Consider the following 17,977-nt stretch of genomic DNA (forward strand, 5'->3'; position numbering starts at 1 on the left):
TGGGACTACATGAAGGGCTGAGGTTGTCGTCTTTCTTATCCGGCGGAATCCAACTCGTATCTAGGGATGTCAAGTGGCTACATGTAGTCTAGCGACGGCGCATGACGAGAGTACGCGCACACACCCCCGCACCGGCGCGGTACGGCTCGATGTCCATTCCGAGGATGTCCACCTTTTTATCTTTGGCCAGTTGCTGTGTCTCTGCCTCGAATCCGTCATCCCAAATATCCTCTAGGACAGTGGCGACAATGACGCCGTTTGGCTTGACGACACGGACGAACTCGTTGAGGACGCGCGGACCCACATGCCCGTGCGTGAGCGTCCCCACACACGTGAGCCCATCATACACTGCATCCGGGACTGGGATGTTGCGCGTCAGGTCGACCGTCTTGAGCGCCTTGTACGAGTTCGTTTTTTCGGCTTGTTTCAACATGGCGGGCGAGAGGTCGATTCCGTCGACCTCAACATACCCCGCCTGGGCGAGATACACCCCAACTAGACCGGTCCCGCAGCCGGCATCGAGAATGTGCGACAGCGGGGTGACGCCAGCACGCACAAGAGCGCGAACGGCAGTTTGCGGACCGACGTACCCATGGTCGTCACCTAGAATGTCCGAGTCGTAGCTACTCGCCCACTGGTCGTAGATGCCCTCGACGATCTTGGGGTCGCCCTCGCCTCCGAGTTGGTACAGCGCCGTCAGGGCCGGATGGCCCGACGTGTTGGTGGTAGCGGGCTTGCGCGACGCGGCGACCGGAGCCATGGTAGAAGGTAGAAGATGGGGCAAGTTGAGGTTGCGGTGGAGTTGAGGTTGGGTGAACAAGTCGAGGTTGGGTGAACAAGTCGAGGTTGGGTGAACAAGTCGAGGTTGGGTGAACAAGTCGAGGTTGCGATGAAAGCCAGAAGATGAACTAGAATACCCCCTCGTCTTAAGAGTCTAAAGTCTCCCCCATGCTCGACAAGCAGGTAGCTTGTTGGAGGGATGCTGCGCATATAGGCTCCGCTTGTCACTTGTTTCTGCGCCTGCGAACGCACACCGATACCGAGGCCATGCCGCGATGATCGCCACAGTGACGTCAAGCGGTGGACGACTGCCCATATTTCTTATGAGCGCATCAGGAGTGTCCGAACGATGTGGGCGAGCTCTTTCCGACCTCGTTCTGGGGTTGATATGGCGAGCACTGATTTAGTGGGACCTTGTGCCTAGGAACAATCAGTACCATCTAGGCATCTAGGCATCTAGGCATCTAGGGTAAGCATGATGCAACCATACACTACGCGCTGCGTAGACCGCTGCTCGCCGTTCCCACCCCGCCAGCCTCCGCTCGACGGCTATAGGCCACCACTGGCGCCCCGATCTTCATCTTTCTCACGCGCCGCCATCGGTCTATCAGTGACGTCGGCCGTGACGCATGCGGCATTTGCCTTGCACTCGCCGATGACGAATCGAATGCCGCGGTGAAAAAGACTGCTTGGTTGATGCTGATCTGGAGTGGTGAGATGGACATGGGTTTGTGCAACAAGACGATCCGCACACATCTGCCAGTTTGCGTGGGGTTGCCTCTGAATGCTTTGGAAACCCACTACATGGACGATTCACTTGCTCCCTCGCCCTCGACCAACCGGAGAGAGAGACGCGAGCCGTTCGGCTGTCCACTCGAATTGGATTCCGACACGAGATCCACTTGACCCTCTTTGGCACATTTCATTCCAGGCTAGGATTTAGGGTTGTCAAGCAGCCAGCAGCCAGCAGTCAGGACATGCACACCCCCGGTGACATTCCTCATCCACCGCTTGGACTCATCTCAAGACCGGCCCCACGGCCCACGGATCCACCAACCTCTGATTGCCCCAGCTCCAGCTGTCACTCGTCCCACCCTGGCGATCGCTGTCAAGGACTGACAGAGGCCAGTGACTGGCCCGACGGGTCGTGTGGTCTGTGCGGTCTGTGCGCCGCCACTTAACCCTCTCCTGGAAAAAATAAAAAGAATGTCCTGCCAGGGAGACGTGCTCGCTCGCATCGGGCCAGAGACTCAAGTGGTCGTGGGTTGGGATTCGATCCCTGCAATAAGATCGAGAGCGACAACAGCGTACCACAAAGACCTTCCCCAACGCCGCACACAAGAGACAAGACTAACCTCCTTCTGCTTCTTCCTTCTTCCTCCTTCCTCTCACATCTCACCATGTCCATGACCAGCATCTTTCGCAAGAAATCACGCACTCCTCTGTTTGACCGCGACCGCGACCGCGACCGCGCCTCGGCTCCTCCTCCTCCTCCTGTCCCAACACTGCCGCCCCAGTTCTTGGGTGGCGACGATGACTCGCGCGCACCAGACACTCGAATGCTCTCTTCCCTTGCAGGATGCGTTGGTACAGTCTCCACGGTTGTCGAGGACGCTCTCCTCCCAATGAGCCCGACCGCATTAGAGTTTGGCCGGCGGAAAAGCACGGCCAGTGCCATGAGTTCCGCCTCGTCCACCGTCCTGGCCACACCAACGTACCCATCTGATCCTATGTGGCAGCAGCCCAAGAGCGGGAGCGACAATGTGAGTAGAGTCTTTTCTCCGACACTGACATTAGTCGCACAAGGAATTCGAGGTGATTGAGGGTGTCGAGAGTGAGGACGACGTCGATTACTCGGCTATCCGAGTCGAGGCCCCAACGCCTGAACGCGACAGCGAGCCCTCGGCATCGGCATTGGCCACCACATACCAGAGCGACCTCTTTGCGTCACGTAATGACGAGTACGACATGAGTAAACTCCTAGCAGCGCTCGGAGAGGATATCAAGGCCGACGAACAGGCCACTGTCAGTCCTTTCGGATTCGAGACGATCGGGCTTGGACGTGACGCAAAGTTCTTCAAAGACCGCGAAGTCATTGGCGACACCGAGGACTTTTATGTCCCCACGTTCCAGACAAAGCATACAACCACTGGTTTCCGCAAGCATGAGCCGGGTACGCGCTTTGCGGGTCTGCGTAGCCACCTCAGCGCGACGCGTGCGGGAGGCCGTGCGCCGCCAACGCAGGCGCGTCCGATGCGGGCTATCCCCGAGCCACGCTAACGGGCCAAACCACCTCTTCTGTGAGTAGACGCTTGCGCATTGGCCTCCACGGGTTCCGTGGGGCATGGGGCGTGGGGAATATCAGCTGACAAACAGAAGCAAAGCTCTGCCTAATCCGAGGGAGGATTGCCCGCAAAGTAGCCACTTTCCTCACCCATGTCCTCTCCATCGCATTCCATGCCTGTTTGTATTGTTCCCAGTCTACCTGAAGGCGTCGGTTCGGTTGGGACAATAGCAATTAGCGTGACCAAGCCCTGTGGCGTCGGCGTGAATCTCTGTCTAATATTTTTCATGGCCGCGTGGATGAGTCGAACCTTTGACCCGCTTCGGGACAGTACCACATCCGCCTGCATCAATGGCGACCTAATCAACACTGTAGAATGCCGCTCCACTGTCTTCTTGTCCCTTGGTGACACATGTTGGCCTTCGACTTGAGTGCTAGACACCAGTTTACTCTGTCGCATCTGGCAGGCCCTTCTGCGGATACAGGCGAAGGGTATTGAGAAGCGGGAGGAGCTGGAGGAGATGTTCCAGTGTGCTGGTCCGCTTGATGCAGCGGACATCGAGGATCTTGGTGTGAGCGAGAACTGGGGTGGCGAGTGCAGGTGGCTTGAATCGACGCTTCGTCAATGCCAGGCTTTGGTCAGCTGGCAAGTCTGGACGGCCTCGTATAGAGAGCAAGGCCGGACGTTTGAGGCGATTGGCGCTCGGTGACCTTCGTGCAGGTACGTATCATTCCCCAAGATTTTGAGACGAGCATTGAGAATCAAGTGTCACCATCAACAAGCTGCCGCCACTTCTTCGACACGCTCCGGAGTGTCTTGAGCTCAACTGCCGAGGCATCCGTGGTAGCTGAGCGGAAGATGCTCTCCAGGATGTGGGGGAAAGCATTAGCGTCAATCGTGACGCGTGAAGCAGGCTGAAGTGCAACCGCAGCACCAAAGCGTCTCTCCCACACTAAATCTTGATACGGGGTGCCCGGACCTTGTATGTCAGTAACACATAGGGAGATATCTCACAAAGCAAGCGCTTCATCACAGTGATGAGCACTGCAGGGAGGTCGAGCCAGCATACGCGTATGACGCGACCCAAGCACAGTCGGAGATCAAGGACATGGACAGGTTTGTGTTTGTCTAATCTGTGTGGCGTCGGCACGGGGATACCTCGAAGATCAGCTCCTTGGGAGTGGATGGCTAATGATGATGGAGCCTCAGAAGACTTGCAATGTATTTGTATAGGTCTGGGTTGTACGGGTGCAGATGCAACTGGAGATGTGTATCTTCCTGCTCAATTCCATGCTCAATTCATGATGATGACGCTAGTAAGGCGTGAACGCTCCTGCTACTGGTTCTACTCCCACTGCTAATGCTACCCTACTGCTACAACCTCCGCCAAGCACCCCTACACTTCCTACCTCACACTCCCTAACCAATGCAATGCACAAACCCCCAAACTGATCCACAACATCCCGACTTGTTCCCGCGCGCGTCTCCATCCCCAATCCCTCCTCTCCTCGACTTTCTCCCTCCCCTCGACTTAGGGCTGGTAGCGGAAGTCCTCGTTGTCCTCAATGACGACCTCGCCCTTGTCGGCCTTGCGGTTCATGATGCGCATGTAAACGTAGAGCGAACCGGCGATGACAAACGTGAGAGCATTGAGGGCGAGCGTGACGTTAATGCCGGTTGGGAAGCCCTTCTTGGCCTCCTTTTGGAAGAAGAGTGCCGAGCCGAGGATACCACCAACGCCGCCAAAGGCGACAGACAGGGCGGAGACGTAGCCGCGCTTGGACTGGGCACGAATCGAGGTCGCCTGCCACGAGATGACGAGGGGGACGTTTGAGTTGCCTCCGCCGACGGCCAGGAAGATGCCGGCGAAGCGGGCGTTCTTCTGGGACGCAGGGAGCTTGGCGTACATGCCGGTGCCGATGAGGATGCACGCAGCGTTGAACATGACCATGAAGGCACGGGTGCCGCGGTACTTGTCGGCGATCTTGCCGCAGATGATGGCGGGGAAGATGGCCCAGAAGTAGGCTGGCGTGCCGAGCATCATGGACTCAATGTTGTTGAAACCCATCTGCGCAAGAATGGTAGGGAGGAAGTAGGCGAGCGAATAGGTGGCCGTGGTCGTGCTCATGAACATGATGGCGAAGAGCCATGGCTGCCAGAGGCACATGTACTTGAAGACTTTGCTTGCAGTGAGCGGGTCAGGCTTGGCGTCGGCGCGATCACGCTGGATACGGAGTGCGACAATCCGCTTCTCCTCTTCGTCGAGGTAGTTGGCCTTGTCGGGGAAGTCGATGATGAAGATGTATCCAATGACAGCAATGATAATCGTGAGGGCGCCGTAGAAGATGAAGAGCCAGCGCCAACCGGAGAGACCGCGCTTGCCATCGAGCAAGGAGAAGCAGTAACCGAGAGGCTTGGCGAACGAGCCGGCAACCGCCGCCGTGATGTAGAAAATCGAGGTGCGAACGCCAATGTCCTTGCGAGGATACCAGCACGAGATGAGATACGCTGCACCGGGGAACAGGGCCGACTCGAAAAGACCGAGGATGGCGCGCTGTGCCGCCAGTGTCGACCAGCTGTTGGCCCAACCCATGGACAGCATGACAATGCCCCAGAGCAACACTGCCGAACCGAGCCAGATGCGTGCGCCGAACTTGCGCAAGCCGATCTGCGAAGGGATTTCAAAGATGATATACTTTGGCGTCAGTGGAGAATAGATTGATTACTCACGGGAACGAAGAAGACTAGGGTGATGATCGAGTAGCGGTTGTTGTTATTGTTGTTGATGTCGAGCCCGAGCTCCTTGTCCATATGGTTGTTATTGGCAGCACGCGCAATAGCAAGGTTGGTGCGGTCGATGAGCGAGATGGCGTACATGAGAGACAGGACAGGGATTAGGCGGAAGTCGATCTTGCGCTGCAGGCGCTTGAGGTAGACGGGGTCGATACCGGCGTCAATGTCCTTCTGGATGCCGGAATCCGACACGGTGTCGCCCTTCTCCTGGTCGTGGTCACTCCCTACTTCGTTGGTCTCGTAGTGCAAGGCATCGACCTTGTCGATGCCATTGTCCACCACGGCAGTCACGGGGTGGGACATGATGTGTGTGTGTTAGTGCTAGATTGGGGTTCAGTCAGTACATGCCCCTCCTTTTATTCTCCCAGCTCTCTCTCTCTCTTCGTATCATGATTCCGGTACCCGGCTTAGCCCCTGCGGGAAAGCCCACCTCGACTTGTGGGGGCGCAGGGCTCCCAAGGCGTCCCAAGGCGTCCCAAGGCGAGCCACGGGGACCCCGGCCCGGGCCAGAGGACGAGCCAGTGGCCGACATGACAAAGGTGATGCCAACAATCTTGGGTAAAATTCAATTACTCATCGCCGGCGGGCCATCCAGGTGCTTGGCATTCAGGTTCGCTTGTAGCTTGTCGCTTGTATTGCCATGACATGAGGGCCACATGTCCCTCGGAATAGGGAGTGCCAAGACGAGTTGGACACGTTGACGGGCCTTCAGCTGCGATGATTAAGGGTTGATTACGTTGGCGCCTGGTAAACTTAGGGATATCCCTGGTTTCCGGTTATCTCGACGCCCATGCCCACCTGCTGGCGTGTCCCTGGTGGCGCTCGACACATGCCTGAGATAATGAAAAAAGTTGAGTATTGTGGTAGGTGTATCGAGTCGTCGCACTCTCCAACCGCATGTCGACTCGTCAGACGGCATGCCTCAAGATCCCCTGTATGCTCATCTGAACCCATCTCCGTCTCATCAGAGCCATGTCAGTACTTGTTGAACCTGGAGTGACATGGCGCCTGTGGCTCACGGACCCGTGCAGTATGAGGTAATTCCATGAACCGAAGCAGAAGCCAAGGACACCAGGGCACCAGAACACCGGGCACCAGGACACCAAGGACACCAGGACACCAGGACACCAGAGACGAGTGAGTAATCTCGGCCGCGCCCCGGGCCACCTCGCCGGCCAACTGCCTCAACCTCCGAAAGCTCCCAATCTCCTTGCCATACATGCCGCGCATCCACATCCGGTTCTCGACTCGACACCCTTTCCTTGATACCTCAGCTCTCGACACCCTTTCCTCGATACCTCGTCTGGACAATCCTCTCCCCTGGCCCACCGCCCACCGCCCACCGCCCACCGGTTGCCCACCAGCCTAATCTTGACCACGTCGCTGACACATTCCCCGTTCCAGCATACGCGCTTCTCGCCCGTTGTCACTCCCTAACGCCATATAAGGATCCAACCTGCCACCTGCCGTCTCCGCCATACCCCAAGCTTGCATCCCCTTCGACTCGGAGGCCCGCTTGGCGCGCGGGTCCCTTCGCCCGACTGGTGAGGCCGAAGCGGCGAGCGTCGGTTCACTACGGCAAGGAGGCCCGTCCGGTCCGGAATGATTATTAGCATTCCCTGAGCGCCTCTATTACTCCATAATAGGCTTCCGCGGGAGTGCCAGGTCGGGGATCGGCCCGAGCCGACCAAGTTGGCAGGCGTGAAATCCAGCGTGCGGCAAGTGCCGCCTGCCCAGCGCCAGGCAACGCACACGTCAGTCTGATGGAGGGCATGGACGAGCTTGACGGGTAAGTCATGGGGGTTAGGTAGTGTGGCAGGGCGATCGGTAGATTGCAGATCATCCGTTCCTGGTAGAACACACTGAGAATACCTTGGATAAACCCGATGCTCAACAGTCCGACGCCCAATCCGCCCTTCTCAATTACAATGACTAATCACACAATCTATGTTACAGAGACAAGGTGGGGTCCAGCGGGTACTTTTCCGCCAGGATCAGCGGGCGTAACTGAGGCCGCACGGTGGGCCGGTGTGGACTCGGATTGAAGTCGGACAGACTTGGCGCGAGCCCCAGACCGACAGAGTGTCGCCGCCCAGGAGACGATGCCGTGGGAGATAAGGGGCTAGCGAACGTGGGCGCCTCGACGTGTACCCAGTCGCTGGAAGAACTATCGCTACACACGCTGTCGGTGCGGTGGGCCATGCCGGGCTGTTGGTTGGTGGTAGAGACGTTCCTGTTGGTTGGTGGTAGAGGCGTTCCAGGATCCAGAATCCAAAGGCAGAGACGTTCCAGGATCCGAATCATAAGTTAATGTTGCTGTTCTTCACTCACTCGTACCGTTCTGCACTCGCTCTCGTCCCACCCTCTTCGCAGCACGCCATATCGCGAGGTACCACGAATGGACGTCACGTGCGCCTCGATCAACGGACAGTAGGAATGTGATGTGGGGACGTGAAACGGGAGGGGTTGGACAATGTTGATCCGGGTGCATGTTTCCGGGAGCAATACAGTACCAAAGTTTACAAGCCTGCGCGCCGCTGACTTGCTAGACTCGGTGCGATGCCTCCTACTCAGACGACAGTATGCAAGTGTGTTCCGATCCAGATTCCCGAGGTAGGCCAGAAGAAACCACGACGTGCAGTGACGGGCGTGCGAGTGCCAACCCCAAGCCGACTACTGTATGCAGACCGTTCAAGTTTGAGGTTTGCGTGCAACTCGTCCAACCCCCTGCGCGCCGTCGCGGCCTTTTTCGCCGCGCGTTGTTTCGCCTTGAGTTGTGCGCCGCAGACACACTTGCACGCGCAGTGCGGGACGGAGAGGAGCGCGTAAAGCCATGTAGTATGGGCTTGCAGGTTGGCGGTGAAAGCGTCCGATTCGGCTCGGAGGGCTGTGATGTTGTCCATCTCCGGGACGGTTGGCATGTTGTTCCGAATTGTCGGCGGCGTGTACTCCATTGCCAACTTGTCAACACTCTGGAAAAGTGAAAAGCAGCAAGACAATGGGATGAGTGAAGCGCTAAAGCTGTAAATGATGTTGGAGAACGGGCATTGAAACGGACTGGTCTGGGTAGGTAACGAGGAGGCAAACAAACAATGAAGCACACAAACAGCTCGCACCAAGTCGAGACACACTGTCCATGTCACCCCTCTGTGTCAACATACAGCGTATGAATGAATCACCTGGCGAGTAGCCTCATCAACCGCATGTCGGGCTATGCATCACTCTATGTATCAATGTAAATGACCCTCCGAAGCCGGCGCAACAGGCCCGTTGTCTCCATCATCAGTCGCCTCGCCACCATCAGAACCGTTGTCATCAGTGGCAATGAGTCGGCTGTGTAGGCACTCTCGCCATCAACACTCGCGGGGCCATAAAAGCGGAGCGAGCGTGTGGTCAATCACTGCTCCTTCCATCTCCAACACTCGCACCAGCATGTCTCAACAACACACACCCCTACGCCCCCAGCCTCAGAGCAACCAGTCGTCTCCCTCCGTCTACTCCCAGCCAGGGGGGACTCCCGACCATACCCACAAACCTTCCAGGCTGAGGGACAAGATCCTCCACAACCTGCCGACCGGCGACACGCCGCCCCGGCCCAGCCGCGACCTCTTCGCTGACGAGCGCAAACAGCGCCAACAGGCTATGCTCCTCCTCTCCCGCGACAAGAGTGAGTTGACATGGTCAGCCACACTCACACCAGTGGAGCTCAACAACCCCAGCACCGTTGACTCCAAGTGGACCAACTACAACATCAAGCGCAAGGACCCCAACGAGATGCGCGCAATTCAGGCGGCCCGCCGAACCCAGCGCTATGCAGCTCAGCAGACCAACCCTCCCGACTCGAAGGAGTCGTCTGCCTCCACCTCAAGACCCTCTTCTGCCACACCCACCTCAAACAACCCAGCCCCTGCCCATTGGGTCACCTCACTCCGGACCGGTAGCCCGGAACAAGTTTCGCCCGCCTTCTTGGCCGCCATGAAGCGCATGAGTGTTGCGAGCTCTTCGAGCGGCGTCGACGCAATCACCCTCCAACGTGTCCGCGAGGCGATCCACAGTCGAGACGAGGGGCACCAACCCGAGCGCCTCTCGCAGGAGACCGAGGTCCAGACCCATCCTGCTCGGCCTCGTCGGCGCTACAGCGACCGCAGGGGACCGGACGCACACGACCCTACTCTCGTGTCGGACGAGCCATCTACCAGCTTCAACCCCTATGTCCCTAGCGAGCGGTACCGCTACCCCGACGAGGTGAACCCTTACGCCACCGAGAGATATGGCGACCTCGACGTGCGCCTGGACATGCGGCGTCTGGGCCGTGTCGGACACCGGTCAGCAGAGGAACCGGAGGTGGGCCACAGCTTCCAGTCCAAGGACAAGGGACAAAAGGACACAAAGGGCAAGGGCATGCGCAAAAGCTGGGAGCGGCTGCGCAAGGCTGTTGGCCTAGTTGACCCCGACAAGGCGATCGCGCAGACATGCGCCCCAGAGGGGTGGGAAAACTGGGAGGAGGTCCGTACCGAGGGCCGTGTTCCGAGTTCGACTGACCCCTACGGCGCATCGGCACGCTTCTCGGGCGAGCCAGACCACGCCAAGCAGCCCAACTACGAGAGGAAGGGATCCGCATCGTCGCTCTTCTCGCTCGGCGGCAGTCGCAAGGTCAAGGACCGTCGCGAGGTTCCGTTCATGGAGCCGCTCTATGTACCCACCGACCGCAATGAGCGGATAGCGATGGGGCCCACACTCGCACACACCCCGCGAGACTGGAAGATGAACGACGGTCACGTCACGCGCATGCGCGCAGGATCACCGGTCGCGGACAGCCTCCGTCACGGCATGGTCGACGAGCGAGCTCGGCGGGGCGAGAGCCCGCCGCCCAAGGACGGTCCAGTTCGTCGCCTTGTCCGTCGCGCCAGTGGGCCCCTCCGCCGCACGCTGTCCAAGATCAGCCTCAAGTCGAAGAAGAGTACGGAAAACCTGACGGGTGGCGAAGACTTCTTCCTCCCTTCACCGACTGCTCTTGGACCCGCTCGCCCAGAGCGGCACTCGTGTTATCTTGCTTGTGTCAGCAGCCTCATCGAGGATGTGCACAAGTTTGACGAGTGCTTCTGCGACTGCCCTGGATGCCGGCCGCAGGAGCGCCGCCGTCCCCAATGGAGCCAGTAAGAGTGAGGGAAGCAAGTAGACTTTGGTGAAGTAGCGCGCTGGCTCGCGTGAGATTCTCCTTGCGAAGACACTGCACACGAGTTGATCATTGTTTAGTAATTTCTCTGCATTGAATTCTATTGTCAGGACCTGTTGATCAATACACTCTCTGTAAGCGGAAAACTCTATACAACGACAACATCAGCGGTGTTTAGCAGCTAGCCGCAACTGCGAGAGCAGTAAGGAGGACCCAGATTGAGAACCGAGTGCAGCCAGCGCTGTTGAGGGCTGTCTCACCGTTCTGCGGATGTTAGCAGATACAACATGACCCAAAGAGGCTAGACGTACTCCCTGTCCTGCCGCACTTTGTCGTACAGATGGCGCGACACCCGACCCTGTGATGGTCGCAGTTCTGACCGGCAACGACGGCGCGGCCGTGTACGGGACGTCCGGCACCTGCTCAGGCGTCCACTTGGTCCAGTTCGGGACGTTGATAGCGTACAACTCGCCAGGCGGCTGCGTCGCCATGTTACCTACCGGCCAGTAGTTGCCTGCCGTTAGTCCAATCACGGTGCGTGCTTAACTGAGGACTCACACACAAAGTACGTCATGCTAGGAAAGTCGGTCGTGTTGGCGCAATTGACGTTCCAAGCGCACCCGAGGGTGTTGGACGCGTTCCAGATCATCTTGGATATCAGCAATGTTTCAATGCAATCAAGAACTCACGGCCGAGAAGTGTGAGGCTGCCTGGGCTTCAGGGTGGCGAAATGGGTAGTAGTCTGTGGTCAACTTGACACTCAACTCCAGCCAGCTGGCTCACCCCACTCCTCCGCCCACATCTCGATCATCGGGTTAACGTCAAAGCGGCCCCCCTCGTCGGAGAAGGAGAGCTGCGCACTGGTGTCAGGTTGGGACTTGACCTAATAGCATACAGGTTATCGCTTCCCCTGTCATGTCAGCTATAGTTCTTAAAGCAGATGCTGATGGTTGCACTCGGTCAAGCCACGCCTGACCAGTGTACACCGCCCGTTCAACGACTCACCAATGTTCCCATAGACATGTGTTCACGTGGTCCTGCGCAATGCGAGCTGCCGTTTCGTTCCAGGTGACAGGTTGACACCCTGGTGAGTAAGTCATCTTGCTCACCTTGCTCTCCCCGCCGACTCACCGAATTGGGCGCGGAAGGCGTTGCTGGCTGTCACAATCCACCGCGCGATGCGCGATTCACCACTCAGATCTGCATCGCTCGAGTTGGTGTTCATCATAAAGTCGGCCTCGCTCGTCCCGTCTGGGTATCGGGGCCAGTATGGCTCGGTGGCTGAGTCATTGGCTGGGGGTTGGTCGTTGACGACTGTCTGGGCGAGGGCATGTTGGGCGAGGAGGATGGGGAAGAGGAGCATGGTAAGTGGTCAAGGTTGTTGACGGGGGTTGAGATGAAGAGAAAAGATGGACAAGTAGAGGGAGAAGGCTGGAAAGCGGGGAAGGAAGGCTGAAGATGAAGGTTGAAGGGTAGCCAGTCATGGATGGCCAAGGCGGTGCGGTTTCGTATGACGACGTAGGCCTAAAGCCTTGCAAGATATGCTTGAAGCCCAAGTCGTGCGATCCCAGATCCGAGATGGACTGGACTGCGGGCTGTGGATTGCGGATTGCGGATTGGGGATTGACGACGTCAATAACTCTGTGTCTGTTGATGACTAATGGTCAAAGCAAGTAAGCAAGTAAGTAAGCTGGTGGAGTGAGTGGAGTGAGTTAGAGTGACTGATGAGGGATTCAATGTTCTTGGCGTTCGCTGCGCAATGGGGTTTGACTAGTTGATTACTACGTCATTACTTGATGACGACAAGATCAGTACCTTTTGATTCCATCCTTCTTAGCGCTGGCAGTGTGCCGAGCGTGCCAAGACAGTTCAGTTTCTTGGTACGCTGTGGCGGTGACCTCGAGGTCATTTCGAGGACTGCGGGCTGCACAGGTTTGAGGTTGGGGAATGAGGTTGTGAGGAGATGATGAGAAGAGTGAAGAGGATGATGAGGGATGAGAATGTGTCAGTCCCAATATGATAAGAGATGAAATAATAAAGGGATTAAGAAAAGTAAAGTAGTGACAGAGTGGAAAGCAAGGTGAGGCACTGGCTGTGAGTCGATCCCCAGACCTCCAACTTGGATCGTCGGTTCGCCTTGGTCCCACCTCGCTTCAGGCTCCGAGATCCGGAAGGAGCTTGACTTGCAAAAAGCTGGACACACCCCTTGGACTGTGGACTGTGGCTTGGTTGTCTGCAGGCTGCAGGACAGCATCTGTCGGAAACGGCCCTTTTGACCACGTTTACTGCAAAAGGGGCGTTTCCGACAGAATGCAAACTCGGCTACTTGCACCTCGACAGTTGCCGAGTCTGGCAGCTGGCAGCGTGTTTGTAGATCCGAAACACCAAACTTGTACAGCTTGTACAAACGCACCAGCAAATGCATGGTAAACACAAAGCGGTAATGTAGATCTAGACTTTTTACCTATTCATCATCACATCCACGGCGTTGCTTTATATACTTGACTTGTGTCAGTATCCGCCCTTGCGCATTGCTCGGGGTTTCTCCAACTTTCAACGCCGTGACCCCGAGAAGAGACGGTTACCCCCGCCTTACCGCTTGCACCGGCAACTCTTGATCGGTCTCATCCGACCTGGCCCTCTACCTCCCCCTCCATCTCCTCAGCCATATACCCAACCCCCGCACCTCTGACTACCATGCTCCTCTCCATACCCCGCGTCGCTCTCGCCAGCTATCACACAACACGACTCGCTCCTTCAATAATGTCCTGGATCGTCGCAAAGGAGAAGCGGCCCGCATCGACCGCGGCAAACGTGCCGGCCGTGCCTAAGCCGAGCTCAAGGTGTGTTTGTTGCCCAAGGCTAGACGCGTCTCTTATGCCTCCTGACCTTTTCGGTTGCTGACGCCGAACCTAGTGTTATGCTCGTGTCGCCGACAAACCAGCTCCTCCTCCTTCATCGGGTTCAGCGCTCGTCCGCGTTCCCGTCGGCTCACGTGTTCCCGGGCGGCAACCTCAGTAGCTTCCACGAGGTTATCCCCAGCGAGCAGGATGTCGGGCGGCACAATGACGGGTATGCGTACCGTCTCGCAGCCATTCGCGAAACGTTTGAGGAGTCGGGCATCCTGCTTGCCCGCAAGAAGGGGACGCCGCCAGGCGGCCCTCTCCTCAAGCTCAGCGAGGCCGAGATTGAGGATGGCCGCAAGGCCGTACACGGGGATAAGATCAAGTTTGAGGAGTGGCTGGATCAGAAGGGCGGCGTGGCCGAGATTGGTGAGTTTGCGAGGGGAGCCGAGTTGGGAGTGGGCATGGCATGAGGCAGTGTTGTCAGTGGAGGGGCGCCCAGGTGTCTGAAGGGGTCCCATCCGATTTGCTTGCTCTCGAGCGCGCATCTGGGGACGCCAACCCGAAGGTCACTCGCCTATACCCACACGTTTCCCTCCCTCCAAACACTCTGGAAGTCTTGCTGACGGCAGAATCTCTCGTGCCCTTCACGCGCTGGATCACTCCTCCCAATGTTCCCAAGCGCTTCACGACGCAGATGTACGTCTACATGCTGCCTCTGAACTCGGACGCAGTGGGTCACGATGCTGAGGTGACGGTGCACAACCCAACCCATGACGGCGGGATCGAGCACACGGCCGCGGCCTTTGACGACTGCGCCGACTGGCTGAAGCGCGGAAAGAGTGGGGAAATCATCATCTACCCTCCTCAGATGTACCTCATCGGCCACCTCGCCGAGCACCTGACAGGGCCTGGCAACTACGGTGCTCAGCGCGACTCGCTCAAGAGCTTCCTGGCCTCAAGCACCACCGGACGGTCAAACCACGCAACAAGCAGCATCAACTGGGCGGACAAGGTCATCTCGCCAGTGGGCCGTGGTGTGCACAAGGCGAGTGGGAAGCAGATTCTCTCGCTCGAGGGGTCTGGTCCCGAACTCCGTGGTTCGGGCCGCGCCGGTGACTTTGACCGTGTCGTGCTCGTCAAGGGCACCAAGGCGGGACCACGCAACGTCGAGGTTGTGTGGCGCGACGACGTCGCTGAAGATCTCAAGAGCGCCGTCATGGCGCCCAAGGATGTTAAGGCCAAGTTGTAGAATCTGACGACATAGAATTGTATACACGCTCGTTTCTAGAGGTCAGCTAGGTCGAGCCGGATGCAGAGCTGATCCCGATGGCTGGCGTCGTACCATGGGAGATCCGGGAACTGGAAAGCACAAAGTCGATGCATGCCCAGCGCGCTCAGAAGGATATGAACTGGATGACGCATGGCGTGTCTGGATAAAGAGATGAGACGAGTTTCAAAGCCTAGAGAGAAGATGGCTGGAGAGGGCCATTATTACTTAGTTGCTTGGGTGTGGTGAGCATGATATGGTGGGGTGCGTTCTGGAGGACTTGTAATACTGACGCAATCCACCACAATCCGCTGTTCCTCTTCCTCCATCTCCCATTTCTCCATGCCTCAAACCTATCTCCAAATATATTCGCTCACCTCATCAACCAGCATTAGTCAAGAGTCAATCACCGGCCCCCCGTAGCCAGCGGGAATGCCATGCATCCCGTCAGGGATGGGCCCATGCTTCTCGCTCAATCGTCACATGACGGCATCTAACCAGATACTGGCACGCCGATAGTGTCGGCCGTCACCAAAAGGGAGCACCTACTAAGACTCACCAATTCGCATCTTCTTCTCCCTTGTTCACATCTCATTAACCCAGCATCTCCTACTCCAAGCACCCTTGGAAACACATCGGTGCTGCTATACGTCGTGTACGTCGGCGCGTTCATCGCGGTTTCGGCTGCGCTGCTTGTGCGCCGTGTCCAGGCGGTGCGAAAGGTTCGCTATGGCCAGCGCGACGCCATGATGGACAAGTACGCGTATCTCCTCGACGACATGAGCAAGATGACCTACCACGAGGCCGAGGAGATCTCCAAGTACTCGTCCTTCTTGGTGAGTACATGGCAGCGGCGGTTGGCGACTGGATGGAATCGGGACGCTGACGTCAGGAAATGCCATGGACGGTCACCGTCGCACTCTCCTTCGCCCTTTTCAAGACATACGCCATCCCAACCATCTCAGGTGTGTTGTGCAAGTCTGGCCAGCTGTCGACGGACGCGAGTGCCGGACGTCGCGCCGAGGACACTGGCATCTTCATCAACGAGTTTAGTGGTGGTGGCGAGAGCCACGCCGTCGCTGGCGTGGACACCGAGCGTGGCAGCATCGCCCTCGCGCGCATGAACTGGTTACACTCTAGATACGGCAATCTCATTGGCCGTGACGACAAGCTGTTCACCCTCGCTCTATTCGTGTTCGAGCCCTTCTACTTCGCCGAGCTGTTTGACTACCGCCCGCTGAATGAACTCGAGAAGGAGGCACGGTGAGTTTTGCGCATGAACAAGCAGGAGAGGCCGGAGTCCTCCCTTCCTCTTATCATGTCCGACCGCGTTCCCTGCTGACCCCAGCTACGTCCACTGGCGCGAGATTGGCGCTCGCATGGGCATTGAGGACATTCCTCCCACGCGCGCCGAGCTGCTCGAATGGACGGTCGCGTACGGCAAGAAGTCGATGGTGTACGATCCCCGCAACGCGCAGGTCGGTAACGCGACCTTTAGCGTGTTACTCAAGGACTTACCTCGCTTCATGTGGCCACTCGGCAAGCGTATGAGCCTGGTTCTTCTCGACGACCACATGCTGCAGGCGTTTGGGTGGGAGAAGCCTCCTGCTTTGATGTACTGGCTGGTACCGCGCCTGTTACGGATCAAGGGACTCGTGTGTGGCAATCTGCTGTTCCCACGCACAACGCCGCCCCCACACGTCAAGACTAGCGTGCGCTGCTCGTTCGCAGGCCCCGTTTCCGAGAAGACGGAGAAGGCTCCAGATGCTGGTCTCCCTCAGATTGTGAGGGACGGGTACATCTTTGAGCCGTGGTACGTCAAGCCGGACGGCGCACGCATGGGTGCCCTTGGCCTTGGAACACCAGGCCTCCCCAAGTACGTGCCCGAGGGGTACATCAACTCGCGCCTGGGTCCCGAGAGACTGTACAACCAGGGGGTGGACCTTACGCTAAAGAACGCTGCTGCTATGCGCGAGCGCGCACAGGGCGGCCAGTGCCCATTCTTCGTTGCGCAGGAGGTTGTCGCAACCGCATAGCTGTGTCTTTGACAGGGCTGTGTTGGCTGATTGACAGTCACAGTGAGAAGATTGTAGAAGATGCAGACAGGTGAGCAGTCGCAGATTGTGCTTCATACGTGAGCGATGAGCTGCGATTATGGCACAGAACATGCATATGTCAACTTAGATCTGGAATCTAGGAAAGCGGTGATGTGTCTGGTTATGCTCACATGTTCGCACAGAGCGCGGTTTTGTTCGGCCATTGATACTTCTCACGACTAGAGTAGACTCTTCTCTTCACTTCCCAACTTCAATCTTCAATTTACTCTATTACTCACTCATCTCGACGCTTGGACACCTGGACGCCTGCTCCATGTCACTGCAGTCCCTCTTCCATCGTCTCCTCTGTGAGCCATTGAACGCATCGGACTGACTAACCAGGCGTTTCCGCGCCGCCAGAAGTTGAACCACGAGTCACAAGGCCGCCAGCACCGCAGTCGGCTAGGCTCTTGGGGCCTGAGGACTATTCTGACAAGCCACAGGCGCGTCTTGACTTGACGCGCTCACAATCACAATCATCCTCTCCGCACCAGTCGCCCACGTCATCCCGAGTAGGTCTGTCGAATGCGTCATCACTTTCGTCGGGACCCTCTTTGCCACCGTCCTCATCACAACCACGAGGGAGCACTGTCTCATCAGCTCCAGAACCCCGCATTACCATCAACGCAGCCAGCTTTCCACACATCATTCACACCATTCTCCGCTATGCCACCGACCTGGGAGGCTTTCGGGGCGCTTCACGCGCATGGCGCGAGTACGTGGACTCGATCTGG

At 57.5% G+C, this 17,977-nt stretch overlaps 7 protein-coding genes across 7 annotated transcripts; 4 read left to right on the top strand and 3 right to left on the bottom strand.

Moving 5' to 3' along the window:
• Positions 1–88: 88 nt before the first annotated feature.
• Positions 89–760, bottom strand: CcaverHIS019_0500370 (uncharacterized protein; the record flags this gene model as incomplete). The annotated part of the gene is made up of 1 exon (XM_060601152.1): positions 89–760. The coding sequence occupies one exon, from the start codon at positions 758–760 to the stop codon at positions 89–91; it is 672 nt and encodes a 223-aa protein (XP_060457674.1).
• Positions 761–2,180: 1,420 nt separating this feature from the next.
• CcaverHIS019_0500380 (uncharacterized protein) lies at positions 2,181–3,174 on the top strand (the record flags this gene model as incomplete). The annotated part of the gene is made up of 4 exons (XM_060601153.1): positions 2,181–2,543; positions 2,578–2,953; positions 3,025–3,080; positions 3,157–3,174. 4 exons carry the CDS (start codon positions 2,181–2,183, stop codon positions 3,172–3,174), a joined length of 813 nt encoding a protein of 270 aa, XP_060457675.1.
• A 1,422-nt stretch (positions 3,175–4,596) lies between these two features.
• CcaverHIS019_0500390 (uncharacterized protein) lies at positions 4,597–6,161 on the bottom strand (the record flags this gene model as incomplete). The annotated part of the gene is made up of 2 exons (XM_060601154.1): positions 4,597–5,760; positions 5,796–6,161. 2 exons carry the CDS (start codon positions 6,159–6,161, stop codon positions 4,597–4,599), a joined length of 1,530 nt encoding a protein of 509 aa, XP_060457676.1.
• A 3,129-nt stretch (positions 6,162–9,290) lies between these two features.
• Positions 9,291–11,018, top strand: CcaverHIS019_0500400 (uncharacterized protein; the record flags this gene model as incomplete). The annotated part of the gene is made up of 2 exons (XM_060601155.1): positions 9,291–9,525; positions 9,559–11,018. The coding sequence occupies 2 exons, from the start codon at positions 9,291–9,293 to the stop codon at positions 11,016–11,018; spliced, it is 1,695 nt and encodes a 564-aa protein (XP_060457677.1).
• Positions 11,019–11,208: 190 nt separating this feature from the next.
• Positions 11,209–12,397, bottom strand: CcaverHIS019_0500410 (uncharacterized protein; the record flags this gene model as incomplete). The annotated part of the gene is made up of 8 exons (XM_060601157.1): positions 11,209–11,298; positions 11,346–11,548; positions 11,593–11,683; positions 11,724–11,776; positions 11,818–11,894; positions 11,930–11,944; positions 12,040–12,118; positions 12,166–12,397. 8 exons carry the CDS (start codon positions 12,395–12,397, stop codon positions 11,209–11,211), a joined length of 840 nt encoding a protein of 279 aa, XP_060457678.1.
• A 1,400-nt stretch (positions 12,398–13,797) lies between these two features.
• On the top strand, positions 13,798–15,129 carry CcaverHIS019_0500420 (uncharacterized protein; the record flags this gene model as incomplete). The annotated part of the gene is made up of 3 exons (XM_060601158.1): positions 13,798–13,877; positions 13,951–14,306; positions 14,510–15,129. 3 exons carry the CDS (start codon positions 13,798–13,800, stop codon positions 15,127–15,129), a joined length of 1,056 nt encoding a protein of 351 aa, XP_060457679.1.
• Positions 15,130–15,893: 764 nt separating this feature from the next.
• On the top strand, positions 15,894–17,183 carry CcaverHIS019_0500430 (uncharacterized protein; the record flags this gene model as incomplete). Its single annotated transcript, XM_060601159.1, has 3 exons — positions 15,894–15,983; positions 16,040–16,410; positions 16,496–17,183. The coding sequence occupies 3 exons, from the start codon at positions 15,894–15,896 to the stop codon at positions 17,181–17,183; spliced, it is 1,149 nt and encodes a 382-aa protein (XP_060457680.1).
• Between the last annotated feature and the right edge of the window lie 794 nt (positions 17,184–17,977).

This window comes from Cutaneotrichosporon cavernicola, assembly GCF_030864355.1.
Source record: "Cutaneotrichosporon cavernicola HIS019 DNA, chromosome: 5".
Lineage (NCBI taxonomy): Eukaryota > Fungi > Basidiomycota > Tremellomycetes > Trichosporonales > Trichosporonaceae > Cutaneotrichosporon > Cutaneotrichosporon cavernicola.